Consider the following 14,125-nt stretch of genomic DNA (forward strand, 5'->3'; position numbering starts at 1 on the left):
TCTGAGTTCTTCTGAGCCTGACCTCGGTCTTTCGCAGTTCAGGCTTCCTTTCCTGAGACCAAGAGTGTTCAGAGGAGGGGAAAATACATTGCAAAACAGAGCATGGAGTGCATGTAGTCTTTGATTTCCTTTTCTCACAAGCTGTGAAGCCCTTGTGAGTTAAGTGTTAGCTAGCTGGAGGTGATGTCCTCCTTCATTTCCCTTTCTAAACTGTTGCGCAGCATTTCTCTGCTGTCTGTGCCTCCCAGATCCTGTTTGCAGCCAGCTCTGTCTGCAGTACTGAAAGTAGGGTCATTGAGAAGGGAAGCTGCTGCGACAGAAATTGGTTTACTTACTCCTCAACCATTCTCTTCTTTGACAGTAATTGCATGCTGCACTGATGCAATACAATTTGTTGTAGTTTTTAAAGAGAATGAGTGACCTCTTGCAGCTGGCCAGCCAGCACCATGGAGGCTGCACATGTCTTCAGATACTTCGCAGGTTTGATGGATGATCTCTTAATAGGAAATTAAATGAGAGAGCAAGTGACTAACAGCTTTAATAAAAACGAAGAGGGGTGAGAAAGTAATCTGTTGGAATTATTAGCCTGATGGTGTGAGAGAGCATTTCCTTGGCATGACAGCCAGTGGCTTGCTGCACTTCATCATGATTCCATACAGGTGGTCTTTTTACACAGCGTAGGATTATATTGGATTAGTCACATAAAATTGATGTTTACTGTTTCTAGCTCCTTTCTGTGGAATTTTTCCCAGTACTCCACCAAGAATGAAGTTTGAGGCTGACAGTCCTCTGTAAGAGGTAACCCTGATGGCAAACTTTTTATTGTTCGGAGTACTGCAGTGTGGCTGTAGTTTTAGTTTGTCATGTTGCTGAGTAGAGTTTATGGCTGGTAAAGAGGATGCTTGGTCCAACTTTTTTTTTTTTTTTTTTTTTTTTGCGGTGTTCAAGAAGAGAAGGTACATTGTAAAAAGACTTTCTTGCTGGATTCCCATGAAGAAACCACTGCTTGTGCTTGTTCTGCTGCTCCATCAGAAACAAAAAGAAGTTTCCAACAATGGCAGTATTTCACAGAATGCTCATTAGTGACTCCGGTCTGCGCTGCTCTCAGTGGTGTGTTAATTGTTGCCTGTGTTTCCTTTCTGTTGCTCAGTCATACCCTGACCGCATTTCTCCTCTGTGTCTAGGAGGCCCCGAGGTCGCTACTCACAGAGTGCCCTCCACATTCTCCTTCCTGCCACAAATTATCAAGAAGTTAGTCTCAAGCAGAATTTGACCTTCAGATCTGTTCTGGGAGTTTGATAACGTGAAACTTAATATTTTTGGCTTCAAAATCTGACAGATTATAGCAAAATGGTGTCCTTCAGTGTTCTCTAGAATTTTCAAACTGGCTTCAATTCAAATCAAATCCAATCAGGTCCTTGTGTTTGATATACAGAAAATAGTATGATTTGACTTTGGATCTGAATTCTAAACTTTATAGTTTATAACTGTCTTCCACAGTTATGCTAGGGCTCAGCATAGCCAGGTTGCTTCCTGTTTAAAGGAAGGATCCTGAATGCAAACTGGATTTCTGCTTTCGGATCGAAGCTCAAACTGAAACTCCCCTGTGTTGGCCGTTTGGTTCAAGATTGTTCCAGGATTTTCCAGCAGGCATTTGTCCGTGAGATTGACAGGGCTGGTTGTGCCAAAGAATGTAATGTCTAGAAAGAATGTGTGAATGTTTCAGTCTCCCACACGGAAAGGGACTTAGGAGCCATCTTTGTTACAGCTGGTAGATGAAAGAGGGATTCATTTGAGGCAGATGAAATTTTTATGCGCTTTCACAAAGGCATCTAGATTTTCACAGGAGAGTTTAATTCCTGGAAAATCTCCTGAGGATAGTAGGTCTTGCTGAGAGTCAGAATGACATATGCTGCCCTCTAATCTGTCTGGAAAAAAAAAGCTGTGCCTGGAGTTATTATGGGGTTGCATCAAGTAATCCCGCGCTCAGAGATTTTCTGACAAATTCAATCAATGATTTTGGTGCACGTGTAGCTGAAAAAAGTGCTATGGGTCACATTCCTGCTGCTTGGCAATAAGTAGCAGGCTCAACACCAGTGGAATCAATGACATTTTCATTTGTGTGTGCCAGCATGAAATGTGTCTCTGCATACAAAGCTGTTAGAAACAAAAATGCAAGAAAAAAAAAAAAAAAAGTGTTCAACAAACTGCTTGAATAGTTACATAGGGAAATGCTCCTGCAGTGACAAGCAAGTGTTTTTAATGGCACTTTATATTGTTGCTGACACAGACAAGTTTGTTAAAAATCATGTTGTTAATCTCTCTGGAAAATGAATGTGTTTCTTAATTAAGCACAGAAAATGTATTTCTTGTTTGTATATCCATGCATGCTTACATATTTTGATTTTTTTGATGCTCCAATATCTGATGTCTTGTGCTACACAGCTTTGGGTTATTTTAGCAAATTTATTGAACATCCTTAATTTGGAAGCATGGATGCTTATTCTGAAGTGGAGCCACCCAAGATCAAGTACCACTTTTGAAAATGATTTTCATGTGCATGATAAAACCTTCAAATGGCTTTTCCAAGAGTTTGAAAATACAAGTATTTTTTTCTTGTTGTTTGATTCAATGTTACTATTGTAACATTATGTGTTATTGTAACTGTGTTACTATTCCATCTGAATATATCACTGTTGTCTTTCCAGCTTGTGATCTATTATACACTTTCTCTTTTTGCCAGCAGCTATTGTAGCCACTTACTTTATAGTTTACATAGTTCTAAATCTCAGTGCTGATTAGAGTATTGGTTTTGTTGCTGTACGCCTTGGGGAAAAGATGATTTGCCAAGGGCCTGAAGAATTAGTGGAGTAGTTCAGCTGCTCCTGGAGTTGTGGAACCTGTGAAGAAATCCTCACACTGAGAATGAGTACACCATTCCATCCCATGCATTCTGGGGATTGCTCCCTGCCTTGTAGCTTGTGTGTGGATCTCGTGTGCCATGGCTTTTACTTTGTGTCTGACCCCAAGGCTAAGTGTGAGGAGTTGGCCAAGCCAGGGATGGGCTGATCCAGGGCAGTGGAGGGGATGAGAGCTGTTGAATGCCTCTCTACAAAGAGGAGCTCAGTGGAAAAGGAACTGGGGGTCCTGGTGGGCAGCAGGTTGGCCATGAGCCAGCAGTGTGCCCTTGTGGTCAAGGCCATGGGGATCCTGGGGTGCATTAACAAGAGCCTGGCCAGCAGGTTGAGGGAAGAGATCCTCCTCTGCTCTGGCCTGGTTAGGACACATCTGGAGCCCTGTGTCCAATTCTGGGCTCCCTGGTTGAAAAAGGACAGGGATCTCCTGGAAGGAGTCCAGTGGGTGGTGACAAAGATGGTGGAGGCCTGGAGCATCTCCTGTAGGAGGGCCCACTTAGGGACCTGGGGTGCTCAGCCTGGAGAAGAGAAGGCTGAGGAGGAATCTCATCACTGTTAAAATATCTAGAGTATGGGAATTAAGTCAGTGGGAGTGGACTCTTCGATGACTAGCAGCAACTGCAACACAGGAGGTTCCCAGGGAAGAACTTTGCAGTGAGGGTGACAGAGCGCTGAGAACAGGCTGCCCAGAAAGGCTGTGGAGTCTCCTTCTCCGGAGACATCTCAAACCCAGCTGGGCTCTTTCCTGTGCGCCCCCTGCAGGGAGCTGCTTCGGCAAGGGCGGGCTTCCTCGGCGGCGGGGCGGGAGCCGTCGCGCCTGCGCCCAGCGTGTGTAGAGCGGGGGCGGCCGGCAGCGGGCTGGGCTCAGCCCCGGGGCCGCCATGGCGCTGCCCTCCGTGCACCGCTGCTTGCAAGTGAGTCGGGCCCGGGCTCTTCGCTTCGAGGCCTTGCGCTGACCGAGCGTGAGGTGATAGCGTCGGTTGGAATCCATAGCCTGTGCGCCTGGCCGCCGCTGTTGCGTTCGGGCGGTGGGTGAGGTGATTGGCGTGGCTGTGCCCGCGAGGGGTTCACGATGGACGCGGCAAAACCTGCAGGAGGGAATTATAGCCTGAAACGTCATCCTATCCGTTAATACGTTATCTGAAAGTGTAGCGCCGTCCCTCCTTTTTGGTTCTTTCGCCTTTCAGCTCGGTGCCGAAAATGAGCAATTACTCAGGAAGATGAAAAAGCTACAAACAAAGAATAAGGAGCTGGAAGAGGACTTGGCTCAGATTCAGGGAGAAGGGCGGCAGCGGCAGTTAGCACGTGGTCATGTCACCAGCAGGGAGTAAGAATTCATTGTCAAACTGATCTCTCTTTTTCTGTGTGTGTGTGTGTGTGTGTGTCTGAAGGAGAGTAGCATTTCAGGACTTGTCCATCGTTATCCCCCAGGCACACCGAGTCTTATCTATCCTTCCTATGGTGGGGATGGGAGGATGCTGGGGACAGATAAAGAATGGCTGGGGTGATTTGGATGAAGTTGTCACTGTTATACCAAAGTAAACACTTCTGATATCACTGGGTAACAGCCCTGTGCCAGCTGTGCCAAACCATAAGAGCTCAAGAGGGTTTTGCCTCCAGACAGAGGTGAGAGACTTCAGTTGCATCATTTAAAAAATGCACAAGCGATTGCTCACCACCTCCCTGAGGACCTGAGAAACTGTAGTTGTAATGCTTCAAGAAGCGTCCTGCCAGCATTTACTTAAACATTTTTGCACAATTTTCAAGTTTGGTGTTTTCATGATCCTGCCTGAAAACTTCCATTGTAAATTCAAACTGAAAAGGAGTTTAAACTTTTATTTTTCTGTTGTTTTGTATGAGCCAATTAAAATTGTAAAATCTAACATTATTAAGCTGTTGTGTTTCTTTTGGTGAAGCATTCAGATTCAAACAGACACACACGTATGGCGTAAGGGTGGATACAGCAAGAATCTTAATCTAGAGGGTGAAAGTGCCAGGTGAGTTCTTGGAAACTGATTCTTCAGCAAATTAAACATATGCTTCTCTCTACAGTAGAATGTATTCTGCGTGGTTGAGTCAAATGTTTCCATGACAAATCTTTCATTGAGAAAAATCAAATTAAAACACTCAGTCATGCATATGTGCATGTTTTATTTATACACACGTACACTGCACAAGTGACTTCTTTGATAGATTTTTAATAACCTACAATTATACAATTTCCTTTTTTAAGAGGAAATTGTAAATGGCTCATTTTTTTATGTATATAAAACGTATAGGCTAATAGTTTTCTCAGTATGAGTCACATGATGAGTGGTTCTATATTCCAATCTTAATTGACTTGAGAAGTGAGCCGCTATTAACTGGAGTTTGCCAGTTAATGTTAAAAATGAATTTTTGTAACTGCTTTTTTTTTTTTTGTTTTTTTTTTTGGATGCAAAAGGTAGAATTGCGTTTTAAGAAAATGCATAGTGAAAAATTTCAGCAATTAGGCATTGTTATATAAAATGTTGGTCAAGCCCAATCTAACTTGGTTTTGAAGTAGGCTGCTCCATTCTTTCAAAAGCTTTTGTCCATTTACAGGAATAGATTCTGGTCTGTGCATCTTATGTAGATAGTAGCAGCCCTGCTGCTGGGGATTCACACGCACTGTTTCTAGTGTTTAGGTGGCCTGTATTTTTTTTTTTTTTTTTAATTGTCTTTAATATAATTACCTTACAGCATACCAGACTCTTGTCAACTATGTAGGGTGGCTGGGTGTCTAGCTCTGGGCTTGGACTGTGTGATTTTGGTTGAAGATACTTGAATTATTCTTAGAGACAAATGCTGGCCATGTATTGTGTTAGGTTGTGCATCTGCAACTAACTTCACTTGTATCATCAGTTTGTTTGTTATTTACAGAGCTTTACTGTGCTAGTATCACTCATCCTGTTTGTGTTGCTGTCATAACATAGTATGAATGTCTGCTCTTATCCTAATTCTTAATAAAATAGGGAAAAACATCTGTTGATATTCATCAGTTGTTTCGTTAATCTGGTATTTGTACACTGAATGCTATGGAATACCATGGGAAATTAGTGCAGCAGATCTTGATGCAAGGCAATATCAAAGAGAAATGTAATGTTAACTGTTCAAATCTGTTAATTTAACATGGATTTTAGATAGGTTTTTGCTCACTTGCACTCATTGTGCCATAGATTTCACTCAGTCATACTTACAAGCAGTGAGGTGTGTTTAAGTGGTGTGGCCAGGATTGCTTGGGAGCAACATGGAGAGGTGGGGATGCTGCATTTCGAGTTCTCATTGTGTCTCTTGGGTTCTTGATGGGTGTCAAAAGCCAAACTCCTTCATATCCTTTAGTAGTTGTCTCATTGTTATTCCTATTATGCTATTTTTGATTTAAGCCAACAGGTGGCTCAGCACCACACAATTGTTCACTTGTTCCCTCTCTTTCCCAGTGGGACAGGGGAGAGAATCAGGGAGCAGAGAGGAAAAAAAAAACAAAACAAAAAAAACCAACCAAACAAAAAAACGCAGGACTTGTGAGTTGAGATAAAAACTATTTACTAAGATAGATAAGATAAAGGAAAATAGTTATGACTGTGTGTGTGTGTGTGTGTGTAAATGTATATAACAGTGTGTAATGTATATAACAAGATGCACAAGCGATTGCTCACCACCTCCCTGACCAATGCTCAGCTAGCCCCCTGGCAGTGGAAGAGAGCCAAAAGAGCACCCAGCCACTTCATAACTCATTCCACTTCATGTCATATGGCATGGAATATCCCTTTGGCCAGTTTAAGTCAGCTGTCCTAATTCTGTTCCTTCCCAGCTCCTTGGGCCCTTTGTTGCCAAAGGCCTTGGCTCTGTACAACACTAATTGGCAGCAACTGTAAACATCAGTGTGTTATCGGCATTTTTTTCTCCTAGAATTAAAACATAGCATCATACCAGACATTCTGAAGAAAACAATTCCGTCCTGGGTGAAACTGAGACAGGGTAACAAATGACAGATGTGATATATTGCAAACTTGCTGCCGCCCTCCTGTTCTGGGTCTTTCCCTCAGCAGGTTGTTTGTACTGAGTGTGGCCATCTGGGCTGGTGAGAAGCACTGAGTCCTTGGCCTGTGTGATAGTGGTTCTTTGCATTGATGCAGACAGTTCTTTTATCTCTCACTTTGCAATTTCTGCAGTGCTTTCTGTGTTGCTGATCAAACTTCATTTGTAACAATCTTAATATTTCCATTACAAGTCTACAGTAAAACTACTACCCAAAGGATTCATTTGGGACATGTATGATACCTTTATGATAAAGCTTGTTTTGTTGGCGTTCGTATTTTATTGCAATTTATACATTTCTTCTGTTTTAGACTACTACAGCTGTATAGTAATCTACAGAAATGTTACGTTAAGGAAATGAAAACAAACCGGGAACAAAGTGAAACAATTAGAAACCTCACTGTAAGTAGAACTTGTAGGAGATGGTATCAAATAGCCAAACATAAGCTCTTTGGTAGACTGAAAAATCATTCTTAGGTTTGCAGCATGGGTTTTGCAAAGTTTTTTTTTTTTTTTTTTTTTGTACTCATTGTTTCTTCCGTTTCCCATGCCATTGGGATAATGGGAAGTAGTCTGTGTTCACTTTGGAGGTGAACCATGTCCCTGGTATGTCTGTAACTTGTTCTCCTCTTTTGTTGCTTGTTTCTTTTCTCATCTATCTGCCTCTCCCACCAACTATGTATGCATTCTTCCCTCTTTCCTCTCTGCTGTGATATTTTTCTGTATGTGTTGTGAGCCGATTTATTTCAGGAGCCCAGCAGCAACCTAACCAAAAAGAGCGAGTATTTTTCAGACAGCAAGATCTTCTGGCTTGCTGTACATGAGAATAGCATTAACTGAAGCAAAGGTTTGGTTGTGTGGTCAGGAGTGGCCCAAGAAGCTGCTTCAAGTGGGTTTTGCCTCTTCAGCCGTTTAGTAGCATTGTGGCTGGCCAGTATAATGAATTTTTACCCAGGAGTTTGTGAACGTGTGCTTCCTTTGCATTTTGAATGTTTGTTATGACTGGATTATGTCTGCCTTTCGTAAAAGCTGGGAACTGCTGCCATGAGTGTATTGTGGGGAAAGGTTTGGTATCTTTGTGCATCTTTGTGCATGAACAGTTTTGCTTTGTTGGCTGTGTGCTCAGTTACATATTTCTTAAAAACATTTCTGAGGTGTGCAGATCTTCAGTTGCTGCATTTTTCCTCTCCTTTCAGACACTTCTAGATGAACGTACCTTTAATTGAGAGATTGAAGGCTCTAGGTTTGCATTCAGGATACATTTCCATTCATACTCAGTTGAACTATGTTTCTGCTATGCATTTTAAAATAAATTTTGGTCTCTTGACAGATGAAAATTTGTGAGCTAGAGCACAGTCTTCAAGAGCAGAAGCAAAGGATTGAGCAATTGGAACGTAATAAGGTTTTGTGGAAAACTCACGCTGTTTCTGGGAAAAGAAGTCGAACCCTAGGGGGAGAAATAGTGTCTCACAGAGACACATCTAAAAAGGAGGAGTCGTGCTGCAGTAAATACATAGGTAATGGTATAGTTCATTTCGATGATGCTCCTTTTACTATGATCACCAGAGGGGATGAGTTTAGTTTCTGATCTGTAGGCACTCTCCAGTTATTTCTTACACTGCAGCATCTAAAATGCTGCCATTTTAATATTGTATCTGTCAATCCAATTCTGCACTATAATCCGGGGCATGAATGTGTGGTGCATTCACTAGTATTCATTATTTATTCCAGTAAACTTCATTTGTACAAAACTTAGTAGCTACATCCTTTGGCTTTTAGACAGCAATTCACAAGAGAAACTGTTTTTAGCCATAACACATGCAATAAATCCATTCAGTGTTGGTTTGTGCACGTCTTCCTCATGAATCTAAAGCTATGAGGTACAATTCTGTTCCTCTTCAAAGCATTATTAAAAAAAAAAAAAAGTTGAAGAGGTCATGTATGTATAATTTTTCAGGAAGTGATCAACAGCTGCTGATGTGACCCTTTCTGAAGTCAGAAAATGGTAATCAAGCTGTGATGCAGCTGTTTTGCAACTTCTTTTGAAAAGAAAAATCCCCACGTTCTAGGAATCGGCTCAAAAATGCCCAATTTGCAGATTCTGATGCCTTTTCTAGCAGCTGGGGGTGAACTGGGCTAATTCTTGAGAATAAGTCACTGTAAGAAAAAGATAACTTGGAAAAGCTGAAGCATAATTTTCTAACACCAAAAATGCAGGCAGCTCTTTAGCTGCGGTGTGATTCATGTGAGGGGGAGGCTGACTGTGATGGCTGAAGTCTGTATTTTGTTATTTGAATATAGAGCTGTTGCTAAAGGAGATTAAAAAGCTGAAGAAAGAAAATGAAAAGTTGTCTGAGGAAAGGAGAGCACTAAGGAAGGAATTAGCTGGATTAGACAAGGTAATTTCTTATAGGACCTGTTCTTATAAGAGCAGGTTATTTTGGAAAAATAAACTTTTCTATCTTGGCTTTTAGCAAGCAAAATACATTAAAAAAACCAGTGTATGCCATTCTGAAAAAGAAATGAATGACTCCTTGAAATACTCATATCCTGCAATACTGCTTGGCTGACCAAGAAGAATAATTATGATTTTTTTTTTTCTTTTTACTTTAAAATTGTGGATTTTCTTGTAGATGCTTTTTTTTAATGGCTCAACAGTTTAATTTCCTCCAAGTGTGATTCTTTGTCTTCTGTTGTTACAAGGTAAAAATTACAAGTGCTGGTAACTGAAACTGTGTCTGTGGCAGAACTGTGACCTTTGGAGGGTCATGAAGGGCTTGTGGCAGGTTGTCTCTGCAGTTATCAAAGGAGGAAGAGTGAAAGGTTGATAATTCTTGGATTGATATGGGAAGGTGGAGAGACCCTACTTAGCTGTAGAGGATTCAGTTTAATATTACTGGTCTAAGATTTTATTTTCAGCATAAGACATGCTTTAATTTTTCTAAAAACAAATAATATTTGTTCACTTTTCTTACAGAGGTAGCGGTAAAACCTGGTGCTAATTCATTAGATGTGAAATGAGTAGAGCATTGAGCCTGGATAAGTTCTAGATTCCCCTTGCTTGGAAGTCAGGGACAGCTCATAACTGAAAGTTTGATCTTTCAGAAGAAGAAAATGCTGCTCTGAACTTATGGACCCATTTTTTTGGTAGTTTTAAGTCACTGTGCTTACTTAGGATGTATGTAGCTATTCCTTTTTTTTTTTTTTTAAAAAAAAAAAAAGTCAAGAAGCAGAAGAAGATGTCAAATGTAAGTAGATAACAGTGTTACTTTGATAGGTAGGACTTTACAGATTTGGTGAAATGAAGTTTTGATTGCTTATATTCTGTTTACAGTCCTTAGGTTTTCCAACACTTTTTGACTTTGCTTACAGAGCGTCTGAACTGCTCAATAGACCTGAGCTGTAGAAGTTGAACAAGAAATAGTTTCATCTTAGCTGTAAGCTATTAGTATTGTAATAGCTGAAGTTTATTTTTATGAAGCTGAACTGATCTAGTTAAGTACAGATAGAAGTACTTGTTAAGTTATGTACTGTAATAACAAAAGGACTGCTGTGAGGAAGTGAATCCTATGGGCTGCTGTTCACCAGGACTAGTTCTTATGGCTTGCTTACTGAGCTGTTTCTGTGTTTTTTGCAGCCTCACATACTGCTCTTCTTCATTCCCAGCTTTCTTGCAAATTGCTTTTGTCTGATCAAGCTGAATCTGTTGGATGATGTTATCCATTTAGTGATCTATCTTAGTGCATCATAGATCTGTCCACTCCTAGTGCAGTCGTCAATAATAGATCTGAAACAGCCATTCATTAACATGATGTAGCTGTACTGAAGGTTCTAAACTGACCCTAGCAATTTATAACAAAGTTCACGGTTTGAAGAAATGTATATCCTTCCATCTCTAAATGTTGAATCTGTTTTCCACTTTAAACTCTTCGTTATTGTCTTGTTCAAATGCTAACATTAGTATTGATAGTTGGCTCTCCTTACATCTCTTCTTGCCTATTTTCCCCTTTTTATAGTCTTACTCCTTTAGTTTCTTCCAAGTCAGTGGCATGCTTTCTACTGCTGGCTGACTGTTTCAGATCTCATGGAAACCTTTCTTTTTCACTCTTCTCTGTATTTTTATTTCAGATATCCTTTGAACTTGGATTGTTTCCATGTTCTGTTCCTGTGTTGCTGTATTTTTGCACGGGAGAGTCTGTGACAGTGACATTATTTCCTTGTCAATTTTGGATTGCCATTTCCTATCTTTCTGACAAGCCAACTTTTTTTTTCTTCCTTCTATTCGTGTCTCTTGTATCTTTCCCATTATCAGTCTCTATTTCAGGCTCTGAAGTAACTTAAATTGTGCTTGCGTTCCCTCTCAGGGCAAAGCTTTTAAACTATTTCACATGACTATAGTGGATGTGTGCTGTGTTTGCAGAACTTGGCCCTATCCTAATTAAAACAGAAAGTGTCTGAACGTGGGAACAAGAGAAACCCTGACCAGCTGTTATGGAGAATATCTTCAAAGAAACTGAGGTGATTATTTTTGGGTTTTTCTAGGAGTTTTTCCAAGAGATAGAAGATCTAAAGCGCGCTGTGCAGGAATCTGTGAAACTGAATAATCAGTATGAGAAGTGCTTGAAACAAATAAGTGTAATCTTTGGACTTCCTTTTACAGCACATTTGTAACTGCTGATAATCCAATGGCAAGTAGGTTTTCTACATTTTTTTTTTTTTTTTTTTTATACTACAAATTTGAAATGTAGTGCCACATTCTGATACTGTTAGGAAATCAGTAATATCAGCTCAGTGTAGGAAGCTGTTCTGAAGTGTTTTTGTATTTTATGCATTTGATTATGTACGTCTGGTTTTTAAATAAACTGTGGTCTGCATAACTTCAGCTGAGTTCTCAGAGCTCTCTTTCACACTCATAAAATGCACCAATTGCAGCCGTGGTTGTGGGTGTTTGTGGGAAAATCAAATCTTTGTGTTTCAGTTTGAAGAATTTCCCAATATGGCATTTCCTGTAAATAAAACATACATATAAAAAAAAAAACAACCAACAAAAGACCTTGTATGTATATAAAAGACATGTAAAGACTGGCATTCTACTGATTGACTCTATATGTGTATTTACATTTCTGGGCAGCCTGGTCTAGTGGTTGGCGACCCTGCCCACAGCAGAAGGGTTGAAACCTGCTTTGCAGGAGGTAAGCAACCTGCTTTGGCAGGGGGGTTGGTCTCGATGATCTCTAGAGGTCCCTTCCAACCCCTACAATTCTGTGATTCTGTGAAACTAGATGATCTTTGAGGTCCTTTTCAGCCCAGGCCATTCTATGATTATACATATTTAACTCATCAGAAGCTCTTATTTGATTGCAGAGTGAGTATTGCTACTACTCCAGTATCTGAAGCACTGATAGGGATTGAGTGCTGAGAGTCAGAGCACACAAGGTAGAAGCGTCGCGTTGCTTTGGAGAGAGAGGCTGAGAAAAAGCTTGGAATGCAAAGAGAGAACTCAGTTGTGCATTTCAAGAGGGAAAACTTGGACGTTGGAACCTGAACTTGTTTGTAACTGTTATGCTTTGAAGCACATATAGACCTTGAGTTATATTCTCTGAAGGTTGAATGCTGTAACTTTGTGACATACAATGGAAAAAGTGAGTGAAAATTGGAGTTTATCATGAGGATAGAAATACTATGCTTATTTATACCCTCATGCAGCTTCTTCAGTGTAATAACAACACAGAGACTATCACACTGTGATAGTTTGATAGCGTAAATTAATAATTTGGCTTAAAAGAACATGAGGTATTTAGGGTTACGTGCTCACTAAGTTAGAGACAGGATAAAGCTCTGAGTTCCTTGCTTCCTGGTCTGTCTGCGCAGCATTGTATCTTGCTTCATCCTTACCTCGCTTGTAAATAAAAGCTGGATAACCAGCTGAAAAATCTTGATCTCACCTTCGTGATGACCTCAGGAAACTTTAAAAATCATTCTTGCATTGGCCGCTGCCATTATTTCCATCTATTTAGAGAAGCAAAAGTGAGAAATCGCTCAGTCTCTTCTGCTGGCACAGCTCTGTGAGCCCTGGTGACAGCGTGTGTTTTGGTCCAACCTAAACGACCAGCCTTGTGAGAAGGAGGAGCAGCAGCGCTGCACAGCGCCGTGTTGCACCACAGCTCCATCTTGCAGTGCATCTGTGGTCCCACAGCGCTATTTTTGGCCCTTCCGTCACGTGTGACAGAGAGAACAGCTTTCTTCCGTGTGGCCTCTGCTTGTCGGTGCCCGTATGTGAGGCTGGGACAACTGGTGCACGCGCTGCCATTTGGTGTGCAGAGATGCGTGGCTGTGAGCACACGGCGCAGGCGGGATGTGAGCAGCTGTCGGCTTGCAGGCTGCAGGGGAGGTAGGAGAGCGACACGGGCAATGCAGATGGGTGTTCTGTTGCAGGAGCTGTTTTTCAGCTGGTTCTGTCTCACATATTTTGGTTTCTCTTCTGATCTTTCACTGGAAGTGTAGGATGCAGATGGGAGACCTTTGGGCATCTTCCCCACCCAGTAAACGGCTCCCAGAACGCTAACAGCCAGCAGCAGGAAGGCAGGAGAGTGAGTGTGCACACACTGGGAACTGGTATGTGGGCAGCTTCTGAAGAGCTTGGATGTGTGAAAAATGGCATAACAAAAATCTACTAGAGAACACGTTGGTATCGGTAGCGAAGTGACAGGTTATATTAGTGCTAAGCTTTGTGTGGGCTGTGGATAAGGAGAGTCGTGTGATTTTTCATTTTTATCTTATTTTTTCCATGCCTAATGCAAGTGTATAAGCTTGCTAGCATTTTCTGTTCAATTCGGTACTGTTTTTCTTGGGAGTGGAGACTGCTTAGGACTACTACAGACTACTTTCCAAGTTACAGGGTAGGTACAGTTTGTGCAGGGTGAGTTTACCTACTTGTGTGCTTGTTGCTGTGTATGTTGGATGGACATTTTTGCTGTAACCCTGCCTTGCTGTGAGATGCACAAACAAGATCTCACTGATTTTTGCGTTGCTAGTTGAAATGCAGACAAGATTTGTATTAAGTTAACCAGCCTTTATTTGTGGCTCCTCTGTTTTGTGGAACTGAGATGTCTGGCCAGTAGCTTTGTCACATAGAATTAAATTTAGATAGA

At 41.2% G+C, this 14,125-nt stretch overlaps 2 protein-coding genes across 8 annotated transcripts in view; both read left to right on the forward strand.

The window, feature by feature from the left end:
* MPPE1 (metallophosphoesterase 1) overlaps nucleotides 1-14,125 on the forward strand; it is a 28,080-nt gene that overhangs the window by 2,979 nt on the left and 10,976 nt on the right. The window contains exon 1 of one of the 4 annotated variants that reach the window (XM_042868757.1): nucleotides 13,232-13,365. The exons of the other annotated variants lie outside the window; for them this stretch is intronic. The gene's annotated coding sequence lies outside the window, so the exon portion shown is untranslated. Of the gene's footprint in view, nucleotides 1-13,231; nucleotides 13,366-14,125 lie in introns of those variants that run through there. 4 annotated transcript variants of the gene reach the window in all.
* LOC122178553 lies at nucleotides 3,763-11,659 on the forward strand. Of its 4 annotated transcripts, none has more exons than XM_042868762.1 (7): nucleotides 3,763-3,829; nucleotides 4,103-4,242; nucleotides 4,832-4,912; nucleotides 7,286-7,376; nucleotides 8,305-8,491; nucleotides 9,276-9,373; nucleotides 11,103-11,609. In XM_042868762.1, the coding sequence occupies exons 1-7, from the start codon at nucleotides 3,797-3,799 to the stop codon at nucleotides 11,313-11,315; spliced, it is 843 nt and encodes a 280-aa protein (XP_042724696.1). In that variant the 5' UTR covers nucleotides 3,763-3,796; the 3' UTR covers nucleotides 11,316-11,609. The 4 variants fall into 4 exon arrangements, with proteins under 4 accessions (XP_042724696.1, XP_042724697.1, XP_042724698.1 ...); XM_042868763.1 differs by having other exon boundaries at nucleotides 11,395-11,609; XM_042868764.1 differs by lacking the exon at nucleotides 9,276-9,373 and having other exon boundaries at nucleotides 11,517-11,659.

Source organism: Lagopus leucura, unplaced genomic scaffold (assembly GCF_019238085.1).
Source record: "Lagopus leucura isolate 7727_CA_CO unplaced genomic scaffold, USGS_WTPT01 Super-Scaffold_100002, whole genome shotgun sequence".
Lineage (NCBI taxonomy): Eukaryota > Metazoa > Chordata > Aves > Galliformes > Phasianidae > Lagopus > Lagopus leucura.

Bases quoted from the DNA above. Each gene is read 5' to 3' on its own strand.
- LOC122178553 (XM_042868762.1), top strand. From the start codon at position 3,797: ATGGCGCTGCCCTCCGTGCACCGCTGCTTGCAA. The intron at 3,830-4,102 runs GTGAGTCGGGCC...TTCGCCTTTCAG, and splicing joins CCGTGCACCGCTGCTTGCAA to CTCGGTGCCGAAAATGAGCA. The intron at 4,913-7,285 runs GTGAGTTCTTGG...CTTCTGTTTTAG, and splicing joins CTAGAGGGTGAAAGTGCCAG to ACTACTACAGCTGTATAGTA.